This window comes from Anomaloglossus baeobatrachus, chromosome 4, assembly GCF_048569485.1.
Source record: "Anomaloglossus baeobatrachus isolate aAnoBae1 chromosome 4, aAnoBae1.hap1, whole genome shotgun sequence".
NCBI classification, from domain to species: Eukaryota; Metazoa; Chordata; class Amphibia; order Anura; family Aromobatidae; genus Anomaloglossus; species Anomaloglossus baeobatrachus.
Window position 1 is genome coordinate 369,016,048 of NC_134356.1, and position 19,094 is coordinate 369,035,141.

General features: G+C 44.6%; 1 protein-coding gene across 2 annotated transcripts in view; it reads right to left on the reverse strand.

The window, feature by feature from the left end:
- The window catches only part of PRKAR2B (protein kinase cAMP-dependent type II regulatory subunit beta), a 266,961-nt gene that overhangs the window by 203,970 nt on the left and 43,897 nt on the right, over positions 1-19,094 (reverse strand). Inside the window, exon 1 of one of the 2 annotated variants that reach the window (XM_075345151.1) lies at positions 10,232-10,431. The exons of the other annotated variant lie outside the window; for it this stretch is intronic. Coding sequence (XP_075201266.1) covers positions 10,232-10,283 — 52 coding nt within the window. The 5' untranslated portion in view covers positions 10,284-10,431. Of the gene's footprint in view, positions 1-10,231; positions 10,432-19,094 lie in introns of those variants that run through there. 2 annotated transcript variants of the gene reach the window in all.

Below are 19,094 nucleotides of genomic sequence, written 5' to 3' on the forward strand. Positions count from 1 at the left end.
TTTGGACTCAAGCCTCTGCATGGGCAGGTCCGGGCATCTTCCTTCAGGGTGGAAAGGGAGTTATAAGGATCGACGAGCTGTATCCCCACATCCCCTCTTCCATTTAATCAAATTTTACATAAAGTACCATAAAAACTTCTATTGCAGGCTATTCAATGGTGATATACAGCATGAATTAGAGCAGAGGGGGGTTATGTTTTGGAGTGAAAAGAGCGTCAGTCTTGACACCTAGATGTGGTTGGTACAAGCTTCAAATTATACGCAGATGGACATTTGTTATCCAAACTGTCATTTTCCATGCCCTACAATTGGGGAATTGCAAGAAAATGAACTGTTTAATGGTCATCATACTTGCTTGCTTATTAGCTCACTGTGCAGTTATAGACCTGAAATTTCAGGCAATGACAGACAATGGAAACCTGAGCCCTCATTTAGAAAACTTTCCTGTGATGGAGAAAGGTGGGGATTTAAACACTTTACTGCAGGGGTTTGAAAAAAACAAAACAAAAAAAAACCTGACAGCACTATTATTAGCTTTGTGATCAGTGGGTACAATATTTAATTACAGGGTTAAAAGGCAAAGTTTTGAATGTTTTGACTATCCCATTGACTGGAGATGTTAGTTGAGGACTATGACACAATAAAAGAGGCCATGATTAGGTTATACGACCACACCAGAACTGTCCTGGAAATTAATTGATTTTACTACTCCGATTAGGGGATTTTATGCCTGTACTATCTGATCATTTCGGCTGTTCATAGTGATTCTTCAGCATCCCTCTGAACAGCAGAAATGGTGATCTCATGTGAATGTCAGTGTTTAGCCAACATTCACAGGAATTTCGTCATGACCCGTGATTGCTTCACGGAGGTGCCGATGGCAAAGAGGAATGGCGTGATCCTTGTCGGCACGTGTCAGAGTTTGACAACGCAATCTAACTAGTTAAGAGGCACAGGTGGATCTCCTTTAGTTTCGCAAGCGGGCTCATCAGATCAGCCGTCATGTGGGGAATAATGTAGGCTCGCATAAAAGAGACATACACAACCGAGGACGTATAGGTACATCCTTGGTCGTGAAGGTGTTATAGAGGTTGTGCATTACCCTAACTCAGTTCCTGTTTTTGCCATTAATGCCTAAGTATAATGTTCCTAAATAACTCCACATACTTTTTCTGTCACTTACGAAGTTATTTTATATCTTTCTGCTTCATTTACTATGTCTTAGCATCGGTTCTGTTGTTAAAGCCATCACTTCCTTTTCAAAATCCTCTGCTAATTTCTAACTACAACTTGTCTTGCAAGAAGGAAGACCTTCTAGGCTATGCGAAAGAAAAATAAAAAAAAGTATGGCTCTTGAAAGAAGGGGTTAAAAAAAAGTGCAAAAAAGGAAACTGTGGTAAGGAAAGGGTTAACTGCTCAAGCAAATAGAAAAAAATATTTCATTCTGGAAAATGCTTTTAAAGAAAGAAGTTGAACACATTTATGTATTCACATAGCGGCTCTATTTGGTTGGTATGGAGAAGCAATTCTCAGTGTCCTCCAGCCGTAAACAGCTCATGGGTTGGATAGCCACGTTCAGCGAAAAATCAAAGATTATTGCATTCAATAGACATCACTATGTAGTATTCAGACTCCTGCGTAGCAGCCATGATTTGTATAGTTTGTAGTGTGCGGTGACAAAGAACGTGTACTTTGTTTCAAGTGAATAAAGCCCAAGAATCAGAAACAATTCAAAAAGAGGATAAATAAGGCTAAATATTGTAAATGGTGTAAATGACAAAAGAATCTCAGACACTCCAGCACCAGTCATGTGCCATCTACCCACACTTGTGCTCTCTGCTCCTCAGTGCCAGCTCTAGTGTCATATTAGGAGCCTGCTGGAGCCATCACTGAAAGAAAAGGGGGAAAATGTTCAATGAGAGTCCATGGCACCACACACGTGTCAATGAGAGTCCATGACACCACACACATGTTCAATGAGAGTCCATGGCACCACACACGTGTCAATGAGAGTCCATGGCACCACACACGTGTCAATGAGAGTCCATGACACCATACACATGTTCAATGAGAGTCCATGGCACCACACACGTGTTCAATGAGAGTCCATGACACCATACACATGTTCAATGAGAGTCCATGGCACCACACACGTGTTCAATGAGAGTCCATGGCACCTCACACACATGTTCAATGAGAGACCATGGCACCACACACATGTTCAATGAGAGTCCATGGCACCACACACACATGTTCAATGAGAGTCCATGGCACCACACACATGTTCAATGAGAGTCCATGGCACCTCACACACATGTTCAATGAGAGTCCATGGCACCACACACACACATGTTCAATGAGAGTCCATGGCACCACACACGTGTTCAATGAGAGTCCATGGCACCACATACGTGTTCAATGAGAGTCCATGGCACCACACACACATGTTCAATGAGAGTCCATGGCACCACACACGTGTTCAATGAGAGTCCATGGCACCACACACACATGTTCAATGAGAGTCCATGGCACCACACACTTGTTCAATGAGAGTCCATGGCACCACACACACATGTTCAATGAGAGTCCATGGCACCACACACGTGTTCAATGAGAGTCCATGGCACCACACACACATGTTCAATGAGAGTCCATGGCACCACACACACTTGTTCAATGAGAGTCCATGGCACCTCACACACATGTTCAATGAGAGTCCATGGCACCACACACACTTGTTCAATGAGAGTCCATGGCACCTCACACACATGTTCAATGAGAGTCCATGGCACCACACACACACACATGTTCAATGAGAGTCCATGGCACCACACACGTGTTCAATGAGAGTCCATGGCACCACACACGTGTTCAATGAGAGTACATGGCACCACACACACATGTTCAATGAGAGTCCATGGCACCACACACGTGTTCATTGAGAGTCCATGGCACCACACACACATGTTCAATGAGAGTCCATGGCACCACACACATGTTCAATGAAGAGTCCATGGCACTACACAAATGTTCAATTAGAGTCCATGGCAAAACACACGTACTCAATGTAATTCAATGGCACGATACCCATGTTCATTGAGAGTCTATGGCACCACAAACGTGTTCAGTGAGAGTCTATGGCACTACACACATATTCAATGAGAGTCCATGGCACCACACGTGTTCAATTCACCACACACATGTTCAAGTCCATGGCACCACATAAGTGTTTAATGAGTCAATGGCACCATACAAGTGTTCAAAGAGAGTCTATGGCACCACACACATATTCATTGAGAGTCCATGGCACCACACACAAGTTCACTGCACCACACACATACGTGTTCAATGAGAGTCCATGGCATCACACATAAAGGGACAAACTTAGAGGCACTAGCAAATGTGACACAAGGGGGATTAAGGGTATGTGCGCATGCTGCGTTCTGGCGTGCAAATAAAAAGCAGCGTTCTGTCACTGCATGTGCGTTTCAAAACGCATCCAAAACGCTGCGTATTGGATGCATTTTGAATGCAGAATTGATGCGTTATAGATGCTTGCTCTCCCATAGACAGAGAGGGAAAAGCATCCAAAATGCACAAAAGAAGTGACATGTTGCTTTTTAGAACAAGTCGATTTTGTAAAAAATTTGGCATCCAAAACGATGCATTTGAAAATGCAACATGCGCATGGAATTTGCTTAATTGTCATAGACTTTGTTGAGGACGTACAACACATGCGTTTACGCTGCAGTTTAAAACGCTGCGTAAACGCATGAAAAAAACGCAACTTGTGCACACAGCCTTACAGTTCTTCCTCTCATTCATGCTGAAAATTAGAACATACACAACGGTATGTTTAAGCAGTTTTAGGCTATATGCCCACGTTGCGTCGTGTCCCTGCAGAAAGTTCTGCAGCGATTTGAACAGCACATGTGCACTTCAAATCGCTGCAAAAACACTGCGTAATGGATGCAGTGAAAAGCCGATTTCATGCGCTCTGGATGCAGCCCCCACCATAAACAAAGCGGGGGCTGCATCCAAAGCACACGGAATAAGTGACATGTTGATTTTTAGAACGCAGCGATTTGGCAGTATGCAAATCGCTGCGTTCTAAAACACAACGTGCGCATGGATTATGCACAATCTTCATAGATTGTGCAGGGGACGCAGGACGCATGCAGTTACACTGTGGTGCAATACGCAGCGTAACTGCATGCAATACGCACACGTGGGCACAGAGCCTTACTTGTCTCCTATCTAATTATCACTGTCGAAACTGCTGGCAGACTTCTTTTTACAATAAAAAAAACCTACATATTATTTAAAAATGCTGTCATATTTTAGCAACAAAAAATATTATCCCAAAGAGCATCAGAGGCTAAAATAATCAAGTATTCAAAGAGTTTTAGGTAGAAATAACAAAGATCATTTTCAATATTTAACATAGCACTTCAATCTTCTATCATAAAAAGGACTAAAAAGAGTAATCATACAGTATTTACCGTACATTTTAGATTGTCAAAATTACTTTTAACAACTTATAAAATAGTGGCACTAGCATTTCGTGGCCAGGTTGTTTATATAGGGGAAGAAGCCTTTACTTTAAAGCTCTTCCCTCTGTGCAGGGAGCACAGGAAGCCACAGAACATAATGGCAAAGAATAACTAAAGGGTAAAGATGATCGGTGACATTTCCAGACGGTCACAGCAAGCATGGCTGAGACTCATGTTGTGATAATCCGTCTTTGAAGCAGACCTACTTATGGCCTTGTGCAGATCATATTATTTTATATGCATATGTGGGCATTGGTAATGAAATTCGTCTTCTAATGAATTGAGCTTTTAATTAAACATGTTAGAGAGTTCCAAGGTTTACAAAAAAAAAGAGTGAATGCTAAAAATAATGCAGATGGGCTCCACTCAGCATGGTGTAAGACGGGCTTTACACGTTGCAACATCGCTAGCAATTGCTAGCGATGTCCAGCGCGATAGCACCCGCTCCCGTCGTACATGCGATATGTGGTGATTGCTGCCGTAGCGAACACTTCACACGCACATACCTGCTCAGCGACGTCGCTGTGACTGCTGAACTATCCCTCCTTCAAGGTGAAGGTGCGTTCGGCGTCACAGCGACGTCACCACAACGTCACTAATTGGCCGGCCAATAGAAGCGGGGAGGGACGTAGATGACCGGGACATAACATCCCGTCCACCTTCTCTCTTTCGCATTGCCGTCGGGACGCAGGTAAGGAGATGTTTGTCGCTCCTGCGGGTTTACACACAGCGATGTTTGGAGCTGCAGGAACGACAAACAACATCGTACCTGCGGACGACCTGACATTATGAAAATGAACGACGCTACACAGATCACCGATTTTCGACGCTTTTGCGATCGTTTATTGTTGCACCTAGGATTTACACGTTGCGATGTCGCTACCGGCGCCGGATGTGCATCACCATGGACGTGACCCCGACGATATATCGGTAGCGAAGTCACAACATGTAAAGCCCCCCTTAGAGTTAGGAAAGAAATATTACAAAGAATTTACATTGCCAGAATTTGGGAAAAAAAGGAGCCAATAGAGGCAATAGAGTAGGCACACCACACTCTATGGTTAGTACTTAATACATATTGATGTTTGGAGCAATGTAAGAGTTTAATTATGGGGGGGCTAAAAGCAAAGAAGAAGATAAAATAAGGCTGGTTTCACACTTGGGTTGTTTTGCATCTGTCACAATGCGTTGCGTGATGGATGTGATTGATGCGTTGTAAATAGTGTGACAATAAAGATAACGGATTCCTGTGAAATAACGTGTTTCATTTGTGATTTTTTTTTTCTATTTCCTGTAGCGGGGAAAGTCTATTTCCTGTAGCGGGGAAAATAGTGGGGAAAGGAGAGAGAGAGAATCCGTCGTGTGACGCATGACAACGGTATACAGCACCATACACATTCATTATGCCTTTTGACGGATTCCGACGGAATCCGCCAGAGTGCGTTTTTTCACAGCAACAAAAAACGTTACATTCTTCGTTCCTCCCACCTGACGCTTAAGTCACAAAATGACTGATGCGCCGCGGGGCGGAAGCAACGCATGACCATCCGTTGCAATCTGCCCTTAATAGAAATCTATGAGGAATAAACGGATTCCTGCAAAATATTTTGCTGGTTACCATATTTCCTCAAGGCGACGGATTGCAACTGATGCAAAACAACGCAAGTGTGAAAGCAGCCTAATATAGTAGAAAGACTCAGGTAAAAGTTAAGAGCCTACTTCCCTCTTCAGTGCCCTTAACTTGGTAGTCAACATGAAACTGAGCTGGAGATAAGAGTATTGCTTTGTTCACATCACAGTTTTCGTTTATAATGAAAGTCACAACAATGTGCCAGATTCACCTCCTGACAGACACCTAGAGTGCCTAACGGACCCCAGAGATGGGGAAGGTCAGGTTTTGTAGGTGTCCGTCATTGTGACTGAAAAAAATAGTGCTGCTTACAGGGCTATATTTTCCCTCAAATGTGATGGGATCTGTGTCTGAGGCTCAAAAATCAAATACCCAAATAAGCTGTTATAAAATGTATCTCTATATTTGGCAGCGTGACAAAAGCTTTCAAGAATGTACAGTAGGTGAAATAAGTATTGGACACTTCACCTATTTTTAAGTAAATATATTTGTAAAGCTACTATTGACATGAATATCTCACCAGATGTCGGTAACAACCCATCCAATCCACAAAGGCAAAGAAGTCAAATCATACACGTCCATAAATTTGGTGATATCTTAGGCCTCGGTTCCATTTGTGTATCACTTCCGATGTAAGAGCATCGGATGCAAGTGTGAGCCGACTGTCATGCGACTGTAATCCGATCTTGCGATTGGATCACAGGTGCGGAGAAGAGGGAGAGAGACTGTCTTTGCGTATATCGCACTGTGCTCGGATGACATCTGAGTGCAGTCCAATGTTTCACACGCACCCATACAAGTGATGTGAGACTCGCTGCCAAATGCAGCATACTGAGATTCTTTTGTCATGCGAATATGGCATGAGAAAAAATAGCAGATGAACTGCTCCATTGTTTAACACTGGTGCAAGTGCACTCCGATGTTTTATAGGATTGCACTCATCCATGTACACCGCAAGTGGAACCAAGGTCTTAAAATGAGAAATGACACAGGGAAAAAGTATTGAACACCTTTACTGAAATGTATTTAATACTTTGTACAAAAGCCTTTGTTAGTGATGAGAGCTTCAAGATGCCTCCTGTATGGAGAAACTAGTTGCATGAACTGTTCAGGTGGGATTTTGGTCCACTCTTCTACACAAACACTCTATAAATCCTGAAGGTTCTGTGGGCTCCTTCTATGAACTCTGAGCTTTAGTTCCTTCCATAAATTTTCTATTGGATTCAGGTCAGGTGATTGGCTGGGCCATTCTAGCAGTTTTATTTTCTTCCTCTGAAACCAACTGACAATTTCCTTGGCTGTGTGTTTGGGATCATTATCTTGCTCAAATGTCCATCATGATGTCATCATCATCATCCTGGTAGATGGCAGCAGATTTTTATCAAGAATGTCTCAGTAAATTTGTCCATTCATCGTTCCTTCAACTGAAAGAAGTTTGCCAGTGCAATATGCTAAAAGCAGCCCGACTATGATGTTCCCACCTACAAACTTTACTGTTGGTATGGTGTTTTGGGGGTGATATTAAGTGCCTTTTGGCCTCCAAACATGGTGTGTATTATTGCATCCAAAGAGTTAAATTTTAGCCTCATCTGTCCAGACTATATTCTCCCAGTATTTTACAAACTTGTTCAAATTTTGTTGAATAAACGTTAAATGCACTTGAACATGCTTTCTTTTTCTCTTTGACACAATTGTACCTGCTGATTCCAGGTCTTTCTGTAGCTCTCCATGTGTTCCTTGGCTCATGGACAACTTTTCTAATAATTCTTTTCACTCATCTATATGAAATCTTGCAGGTAGCACCTGGTGGTGGCCGTTTTACGGTGAAATGATGTTCTTTCTACTTCTGGATTATGGCTCCAGCAGTGCTCACTGGAACCTTCAGTAGTTTAGAAATTCTTCTATAATCAATGCCATCAGTATGCAACAATAAGGTTGCAAAGGTCTTGAAACAGCTCACTGGTTTTACCCATAATGAGAAGTTTCTTATGAGGTAATAAGATCTTTTATAGGTCATTATAATTTATAGGCCATGAATTGAACCAGCTATTATTTTTCACTAAGTGACAATTTTCACTAATTGGCAGGATTGGTTTCTAATTACTGATAGATTTCGTGACTTTCCATATCTTTTTGCACCTCCCCTTCTTCATGTGTTCAATACTTTCTACCTATGTCATTTTTCATTATTACACATAACTTAATTTATGGACATCTTTGGTTTGATTTCTTTGCCTGTGTGGATTGGATGGGTTATTATCGACATCTGGTGAGAAATTCATGTCAGTAGTACCAATACATTTACTTAGAATATTGGTCTCGTGTTCAATACTTACTTCACCTGCCCTATCAGAGCAAAAAAAACACTTTATTAAGGTATTCAGTACGAACTGCAATAAGTGTTAGCCTTAAGATCACATTTGTGTTGAGATTTCCATTTTTTTTATTCCATCAAAGAACAAACAGCAAGGTAGCTTTCAAGCGGTGATGAACACTAATAGTGTCCGACAGACCCCACTCACTTTTAACTTCTTAATGACTGTCAATATACCTTTTTTGCTTACCCGAGGAATAAGAGCATAGCACCCCCTCCCTGATGGGCACAAGTGTAGGGAGTATGAGCTGTATATTAAAGCTAACATCCTGCTGCATTGGCCACGTTTAGTGTTAGCACCAATTGTGGCCATTTTACTCCTTAAAAGCTACTGTCAATAGCGACAGCAGCAAATAGATGGTTAAAAGAGGAAGGGGGATCCCTCTTTAACCCAATCATCATCCCATAATTACGATCTGGTGGTTGCAATGTTAATTTAAAGTCAGGTAATGGTCACATGGTAATGGCCACATACAATAGCCTATACAGGATGTTAGCAACATTTTAGTGAAAAAAAAAAAATAATAATTTTTCATTTCATTCATTCATGTGAAGCACTTGAAAAGTTAACAAAATTCCCGAAAGCAATTTTAAATATTTTCAGGAGTGCGGTTTTAAATTGTATGACTTCTAGTTGTTTTAGGACTTATAAGGCCCTGAAAATTACTTTCCAAAGTGTCTTTGAAAATAAATTTTGAAAATTTCCTTTAAAAAAAATGGTGCGTTTGAAACATTATGCTGACATAAAGTAGACATATGATATAATTTTTTTTGCGTAGTGTGGTTATCTGGTTTAAGGGTATAAACATTCATAGTTTGAATATTGATAATGTTTCGAATTTTATAAATGCAAGATATAGTGTCACAAATTAACAATCTCAGAACCAATGGGATACATTGAAGAATTCCAAAGTTGATACGACATGTCTGACTTGAAAAATTGGGCTTGGTTACTAAGTGGTTAATAGGTTCCTTCAGGGCGTTAATTTTTTTACCTGTAAAAAGCTCCATTCTACACGGTTATATCTGCAAATACGAAGAATTTTACGACGTAGCCTTCAAAGCAGATATGAACAAAGGCTTAGTGGTATAACTACTTCTCCAAGCCCAAATGTTTTCACATGTGAAATCAGCTGTGACAAATCAGATATTGCGCTATGAAAGTAAATAAAAAGATATTTCCACATATGTATAATATATATATATATATATATATATATATATATATATAAAATGAGAGAGAGATATTTCTATGTTTAGATAGATGGTTTTGCTGAAATAAAAAAGTATCTATCAGTTATTATAGTTATGCTGTGATGACTTTTCTCATTAAGACAAGAACATATAAGGAAAGAAAAAGAAGAAAAACAAACAGATATTTACATAACAAAAAGTAAAAGGAAAAATTAACTTTTTTTTTACCCTCTTCAACCTCTAGGAATACCCAGAGAGGAGTATAATTCGGTAAAGCTACAGTTAATGAAATATATAATATTAATAATGATAGCATATGCACCATTAGAAGACAACAAAAAGCTTCCTTTTTTATGTTCCGATCATACATATATTTATGGAAAACTAAAATGCCGAATCATGTAAATTGATAATGAGGAAGAATAACGACTTTCCCCCGAGATCCTTAATCTGCAGCCTGGAGGTTCACTCTGCACTCACCATTTGATGGGGTGTCCTTTATCATGTTGTTAATTCCAGATTTCGAAGTCATTTTTAATAGTAGAACAGTACAATAGCATAGATTCCGCCAGCATGATCATTACTCGTATCACATCAATGCCTGTGTCAGGTTTGGAACTGCATGTACAGTGACGTGGTCAAACCTAATTGTGGCTACGATCACCGGGCACGTATCTGATGGCCAATCCAAGGCCAGGGATTTTCATTAATTACATACCTAACACAATGACAGTACAGAGGCAGATTGCAGCCTGAAGAATCTGTCTGTCTCACTGGGAAGCATAAACTGTCAAGTGTAGCTTGTTCAATATTTCCTGCACTAAATGTATTTTTAGCCAAGGAGAACTCAGGTTACACATCAATAACAATAGGATGATACATCTTGTGAAGCCTGGACATTTTGTATCCTCTCCCAGGGATTATCATATGATCTAAATGGAGGTTGTAAAATTGCTACAATTTTCCAGCTAGTCTCTAAATATGACAACGCAGGCAAAAATCTACAGATCTAAAGTATATAAAATCATGGATATTTATCAATTATTACTAGGGCTAATCGAATACCTCAAATATTCGGCTTCGTGAATATCCGACGAATAGGTTGCCGCTATGCGAATATTCGATGCGCAATGTAAGTCTATGGGAAGCCCGAATAGTTCCGAATAGTTGTTATTCGGGTTTCCCATAGACTTACATTGCGCATCGAGTTTTCGCGAATAGTCAAATAGTGGCGACCTATTCGGCAAATATTCGCGAAGCCGAATATTTGAGGTATTCAATCATCCCTAATAATTACTAAACATTCAGAAATATAGAACTATATTGCATGGTCCATTTACCTGAAGGAGACAAAAAGGGATATGGAATAGCGTAATAGATTTCACTATTCCATACAAAGGACTTTCCATATAAAGTATACGGGGGGTTTTTTTTACAAAAGGACATTAGCAGCATATACAATTGTATACCTATATAGTGGGATCCATTGCCACCTTCCAACTGAGATATACAGTACATCAGAAAATCAAACTGGGCTCTATATGGGAACTGGAACCTTATTCCCTCCATCCAGGGCCGGACTGGCCATAGGGCAATTTTGGCAAATGCCAGAAGGGCTGGTCCCTGTAGTGGGCTGGTCCCTGTAGTGGGTTGCTCACTCTATAGTCACCGCCACTCTCCTCAGCAGTCTGCACGCCGGGCAACATTAATTTGCTTTGCGTGCAGTAGCATCACTGAAAGCAGCAGGAGGCAGCACGCTGTTCTGTGACGCCCTGGGCCTGCTGTTTAGTGAGATCCTGTGCCCAGTGTACTGCTGAGGAAAGTGCCGGTGACCGCAGCTCCCTCCTTCCTGTTCAAATGTGTTTGCGTCTCTCAGACGCAAATACATTTGATCAGGGACAGCGCCGGGCATGGGGCTCCAGCGTGCAACAACGTGATGAGATCAGCACCTTGCTGACATCATCAAACTGCTGCGGGCGCTGCTGAGACACGTTGGACAGTTGTAAGAGCTCCGTGGAGGAGCCGTAGATGGAATGTGTACTCACTATGGGTGAGTGAGGAAAATATTAGGGCACAAAATGGGGGAACATTTGTGAAAGGGACACAGCTTTGCGAGAGATAGGGGGAAGGGGAGTACTTTATCCAAAGGGGCAGTGTGTGTGAGAGGGGGGGTATTTTACATAACGGCAGTGTGTGTGTGTATATGGGGGGTATAATATTTTGGAGAGGGGCAGTGTGTGTGTGTGTGTATATGTGTGTGTGTGTGTGTGTGTAGGGGGTAAAATATTTGGAGAGGGGCAGTGTGTGTGTATAATATTTTGGAGAGGGGCAGTGTGTGTGTAGGGGGTTATAATATTTGGAGAGGGGCAGTTTGTATGTCTATGGGAGGTGAAGCGGGGTGGGGGTCCCCCAGGACGACAAAGAGGCAGTGACCCAAAAAGTCCAATCAACATCAGTTTATTTACCGCTGCTGCACAGGAATATACGTCCTTCAGGATACATCCAAGCTATATACAGTTCATAGGTTACCACGTCACACAGGTACCCGCTGCCGTAGAAGTGGGTCTTACTGTACACCGTACTGGTTTTCAGGGAGCCCCCACAGACCTGTGTTATCACACCACACGGGTCTGAACTCCTCTCAGCTTCTTGCTCTGCAGCTTACAAAAGCAACTCTGCCCCACCCAGGCCTTTGCAAAGAGCTTTTAAACGAGAACTGTGGCCATGAGCCACCTGCATAACCCGGCCTGGAGGTTACTGGACTGACCACTATGTAGGGCTCTAATATGTTTCTGTACGCATTCTGGGAGATACGTACCGTCCTTCACATACCAATAGACCCACTATCTCACATACCCCCCCCCCCCCTCCGTTCAAACCCGAGGGGATGAACGGACGCTCCCAAACAGGCTGCCCGAGACAGGGCATCGGCATTGCCCTGGGACGAACCGGCCCGATGTTCCACCGTAAAACTGAAATTCTGAAGGGACAGGAACCAGCGGGTGACCCGGGCATTCTGTTCCTTCGCATTTCTCATCCAGACGAGGGGCGCGTGGTCCGTCACCAACCGAAACTGTCGCCCGAGCAAATAATAGCGCAGGGACGCCAAGGCCCATTTAATAGCCAAGCACTCCTTCTCCACTATGCTATAATTCTTTTCCGCCGGGGTAAGTTTCCGGCTCAAATAGGTAACCGGATGTTCAGTTCCGTTCACCTCTTGCGAGAGTACGGCACCCAGTCCCACCTCGGAGGCATCTGTTTGCACCAGGAAGGTGTTACCGAAATCGGGGCTAATGAGGACCGGTTGACCACACAAGGCAGTCTTCATGGACTGAAACGCTTCCTCAGCCTGAGGGGTCCAGCATACTATAGCCGCCTTCTTACCCTTCGACAGATCAGTCAAAGCCGCTGTTCTCCCGGCAAAGTCCGGTATAAACCGCCGGTAATACCCAACAATGCCGAGGAACGCTCTCACCTGTTTAGTGGACACTGGTCTGGGCCACTTTTGGATGGCCTCTATTTTATTTACTTGAGGTTTGATCACCCTGCGGCCAATCACATACCCCAAATAGCAGGCTTCCTCCAGACCGATTGCACATTTTTTTGGGTTTGCGGTCAATCCTGCCGCCCGCAGGGAATTAACGACGGCCTGGACCTGGGACAAGTGGGTCTGCCAATCGGTACTGAAGATGATGATGTCATCTAGATAGGCGGATGCGTACTTCTGATGGGGTTCCAACACTATGTCCATCAGTCTTTGGAAAGTAGCCGGGGCTCCATGTAAACCGAAAGGCTAGACAACATAGTGATAGAGCCCCTCTGGTGTAATAAAGGCCGTTTTTTCCTTGTCTGACTCTGTCAGCGGCACCTGCCAATAGCATATGGTAAGGTCAAGCGTCGTGAAATATTGAGCCTTTCCCAACCGTTCAATAAGTTCGTCCACCCGTTGCATAGGGTAAAGGTCGAACTTGGAAACCTCATTCAATCTCCTGAAGTCATTGCAGAAACGTAGCGACCCGTCGGGTTTTGGAATCAGCACAATGGGACTAGCCCAGTCACTCTTTGACTCCTCGATCACCCCTAGAATAAGCATCTGTTTCACCTCTGCTGCAATGGCTTGTCTCCGGGCCTCGGGCACCCGGTACGGCTTCATACGCACCTTTACCCGAGGCTCGGTGACAATGTCATGTTGGATAACCGAAGTACGGCCGGGTAAGTCGGAAAACACATCCGAGTTCTGCTGTACTAACTTCCGAACTTCACAACGCTGCGGTTTAGTGAGGGTGTCGCCTAGGTGTACCCCCCCTTCGGGTCCCAGGATGAGCGGCACTACAGGATCCCCACAGGGCCCCACCGGTGTTACTCCCGTCACCATACAGTCACGGTCTTTCCAGGCTTTAAGCAAGTTAACATGATACACTTGTTCCGGCTTCCTCCTCCCCGGCTGATATATTCGGTAGTTCACCTCCCCCACCTTTTCCCGAACCTCATACGGCCCCTGCCATTTGGCCAACAGTTTACTCTCGGCAGTGGGCACCAAAACCAAGACCCGATCCCCTACATTAAAAGATCTGAGGGTGGCTCGTGTGTTATAAGTGCGCCTTTGTGCCCCTTGTGCCCTTGTTAAATGTTCTTTTACGATAGGCAAAACTGCTGCGATGTGGTCCTGCATTAGAGCCACATGTTCAATCACACTTTTATATGGGGTGGGCTCCTGTTCCCATGTTTCCTTGGCTACGTCCAGCAAGCCCCTAGGGTGTCTGCCATAAAGCAACTCGAATGGTGAAAACTCCGTGGATGCCTGCGGTACTTCTCGGAGCGCAAACATAAGATAGGGTACCAGCATGTCCCAGTCCCTCCCGTCCTTGGCAACCACCTTTTTAAGCATGGACTTAAGGGTTTTGTTACACCGCTAGACCAGCCCATCGGTTTGCGGATGATACACCGATGTGCGCAGGTGCTTTATTTTCAACAATTTACATAATTCCTTTGTCACCTTGGACATAAACGGGATCCCCTGGTCAGTAAGGATCTCCTTTGGTAGCCCATGACGACAAAACATGGAAAACAACTCCCGGGCAATAAGCTTAGCAGATGTATGGCGCAGCGGAATGGCCTCTGGATAGCGGGTGGCGTAATCTACAACCACCAAAATGTGTTGGTGACCGCGCGCGGATTTTACCAGGGGTCCTACCAGATCCATTGCAATTCGTTCAAAAGGTTCCTCTATAATAGGGAGAGGCACCAATGGACTCCGGAAACTTGCAATGGGCGAGGTCAGCTGGCAGTCCGGGCAAGATTCAAAGAATTTCCGTACTTCTGCGTACACTCCCGGCCAGAAGAAGCTCTGTAAAATACGCTCTTGTGTCTTGGTAACCCCTAAGTGCCCCCCCAGGGGGTGTGTGTGAGCCATGTTAAGCACTGCCCGACGGTGGGATTGTGGCACTACCAATTGTTCTACTATCTCTTCCCTGATTTTGTCTATTCGGTAGAGTAAATCATTATAAACCGCCATACGGGGAAAGACAGCTTCTGCCCCTGGTTTTTGGGCCACCCCATTCACCTCTTTTACGTTACCCCACGCCTGGGAGAGGGTAGGATCCCTCAGCTGTGCCGTCCCGAAGACCTCCCGGGACGTGTCCAGCTCCGGGATCGCTACGGTCTCTTCGCTGTCTCCCGCCAATACTTCTAGGGGACCCCGGTCAGGTTCTCCCCCTGTCCCAAGGTCGGTGATCCCTACAGCAGGTACTCCCGCCTCGGGATCATCGGGCTCTGCACCCGAACCCATTCTTGCTTGGGAAGACGTACCATTTCTCTCCCACAAGCACCAGAACAACGGAAAATCCCTGCCCAGCACTACCCCGTATGGTAGAGTTGTCACCACTCCTACCACATGTGTCACGTCTCCGCACGGAGTGGAGAGGCCTACCTCTGCTGTTGGATATTTGCGGAGCTCCCCATGTATACATACAATCCCAACCTCCCTCTTCGTAGACTCCAACCCCGATACCAGCGACCCATGTACGAGGGTCACTATACTGCCCGAGTCCAACAGGGCCTCTGCCCGATGTCCATTTATATACACATGACAGAGAGGAGGTTCAAGAATAGGGCGTGCAGCACACACCGTATTAGCATACATAGACATTCGGCGTGTGCACCCACAATCCATGGCCTCCGTAATCAAAGGGCAATAAGCGGCGATATGGCCGGGCCCTTGACATCTCCAGCACTTCATAGCGGTGCCCCCACCAGTTTTTGTTACCATTCTTGGGGGGACTTTTCTTTTGCCACCTTCAGTGCGGGTTACCCCCTCAGTATGGGTTTGGTTTTTGTTGTTCACCTGCGCCGTACGTGTCTCTCGGCCAGGGTCCTGTGGCCGCCGGGCCTGACGCCCTGGGGCAGAGTCTCGTATAAAGTCCTGGGTGGCGGTATATCGCTCAACTAGACTCACCACCTGATCCAGGTTACCCGGGTCCCCTTGCCCCACCCAGCGTTGTATAGCGACCGGCAGAGTCCGCACCAACCAGTCGACCACCACCCTTTCCACCATCTGGGCTGGAGACAACATCTCCGGCTGCAACCACTTTTTTACCAATTGAAGTAGGTCATATGCCTGAGACCTGAATAGGATAACTGAAGTGAGCACTAATATATATATATTATGAGTGCAAGCCAAAAAATAGATACTATACAAGGATAAGGCTGCACATCAAACATAGATAATGGTATAATGCCTCAAGCATATGGAAAAATATTGGAATATACAATGAAAAATGCTACTTGTTAATTTGAACATGTGAATAATGAATTGCATACCTGCCATGAATATTAGGAAAAAGGAGATATTTAGCAATCGCATTGATCAATGTAACTGAGCCCCAAGACCTCGTCAAGGTATATCTCTATAGAGCTAGGGACCCCAATATAGAGATATACCTTGACGAGGTCTTGGGGCTCAGTTACATTGATCAATGCGATTGCTAAATATCTCCTTTTTCCTAATATTCATGGCAGGTATGCAATTCATTATTCACATGTTCAAATTAGCAAGTAGCATTTTTCATTGTATATTCCAATATTTTTCCATATGCTTGAGGCATTATACCATTATCTATGTTTGATGTGCAGCCTTATCCTTGTATAATATGCCTGAGACCTGGCCGGACAGGTCTCCACATAGGTCCAGGAAAATACCCGCTGAGCCCGCACGTAGGTATTGACCCCCAGACGGGCAAGGATCTCACCTTTCAGTTTCTCGTAGTCCAGGGCATCCTCCCGGCTAAGGTCAAAGCAGGCTTTCTGGGCGTCCCCAATCAGGAACGGAGTCACCACTTCCGCCCACTGATCTGCCGGCAGTTTTTCCCGCTCCGCTGTGCGCTCGAATACCGTAAGGAAGACCTCCACGTCATCCTCCGGGCTTAGCTTCCGTAGGGCAGAGCGAACCCTGTCCCGGGGTACCCGTCGGTTGGAGGCAGTTGCTGGCGCTGTTTCACGCAGGGCCGCAATCTGCTGCCGTAGCAATATGTTCGCCTCCTGTTGTTGTCGCTGGGTTTCCTGATGCTGCCGCTGGAATTCCTGGTGCTGCCGCTGGGATTCCTGGTGTTGCCGCTGGGATTCCTGGTGTTGCTGCTGGAACAGACCCAGTTGCTCCTGTTGTTTCTGCTGAGTGAGTACCAGCTGCCGTAGAAGCTCCTCCATGTTGTCAGCGGGTTTATACCGTAGCGTAGCAGGCTTGATTATTGACATGCAGCGGTGGGGTATGCCTCAAGTCTCAATGCCCGCATTCTCCACCATAATGTAGTGGGGTGGGGGTCCCCCAGGACGACAAAGAGGCAGTGACCCAAAAAGTCCAATCAACATCAGTTTATTTACCGCTGCTGCACAGGAATATACGTCCATCAGGATACATCCAGGCTATATACAGTCCATAGGTTACCACGTCACACAGGTACCCGCTGCCGTAGAAGTCGGTCTTACTGTACCCCGTACTGCTTTTCAGGGAGCCCCCACAGACCTGTGTTATCACACCACACGGGTCTGAACTCCTCTCAGCTTCTTGCTCTGCAGCTTACAAAAGCAACTCTGCCCCACCCAGGCCTTTGCAAAGAGCTTTTAAACGGGAACTGTGGCCATAAGCCACCTGCATAATCCGGCCTGGAGGTTACTGGACTGACCACTATGTAGGGCTCTAATATGTTTCTGTACGCATTCTGGGAGATACGTACCGTCCGTCACATACCAATGGACCCACTATCTCACAGAGGTATAATAGTTTGGAGGGGGGCAGTGTGTGTGAGGGTATAATATTTTGGAGAGGGGCATTGTGTGTGTTTGTGGGGAGTATAATATTTTGGAGAGGGGCAGTATGTGTGTGTGTGTGTGTGGGGGATAATATTTTGGAGAGGGGCAGTGTGTGTGTGTGTAGAGGGGTATAATATTTGGAGAGGGGCAGTGTGTGTGGGGGTATAATATTTCGGAGAGGGGCAGTGTGTGTGTGTGGGGAGATATTTGTGAAGGAAGCACAGCAAGTCTTTATTTAGTAGCACAGTATGGGAAATATTTATATTTTTGGGGCAGTATACTGATACTTTTATTTTTAAAGGCACTGTGTCAGGAAGTGCTGCTGAAGAACAAAGAGGGAGGTCTTCAGAGACTAGCTGTGGGCATGAAATCTCATCATGGTGTCTGTACTACGTGGAGACAAAAGGGACGGGAACAACTCATTTATGTTCTAGTGGTGGCTTTGGTGCTGTATTCATGTGCTTATGATGGTTCTGGTGTGACAATCATATACTGATTGTGGCACTGGTGCTGTATTAATGTGTTGATGGTGGCTCTGATGCTGCATTCATGTGCTGCTGATGATTCTGGTGCGGCATACATGTACTGATGGTGGTTCTGAACATGAAAATCCAAAACAAGTTTCATGGCTATGTCAAAAAAGCTTAAAAATAATCAAAACAAAGTTTTGACATTATGAGGAGAATTTGGCAAGATTCTGCTCAGTTTCTGCTCCAAAAACAGTGTAAATTAACATGTTTACACATTTTGTAAACAGAATGTCTCCAAATCCTCCTCAAATATTTGGTTCTAGTGATGTATTCATGTGAGTAGCTCTTAAATGATGCTGACTGCTCACATCCTCTTGATGTCTGATGCGTCCTTTTTGTTATAAAAAATTCCATCTGCTGTTGCGCCTGGAGTCTATAAGTGTCTGCATCTCTGACCTCACATCAGCAGCGCTGTAGCCAATCAGTTACTTGCTGAGCTCCATGATTGGTTGCAGCGCTGTCATTGTGATGTGACACCAGCGCTGCAGACAATAGCAGACCTGGGGAGA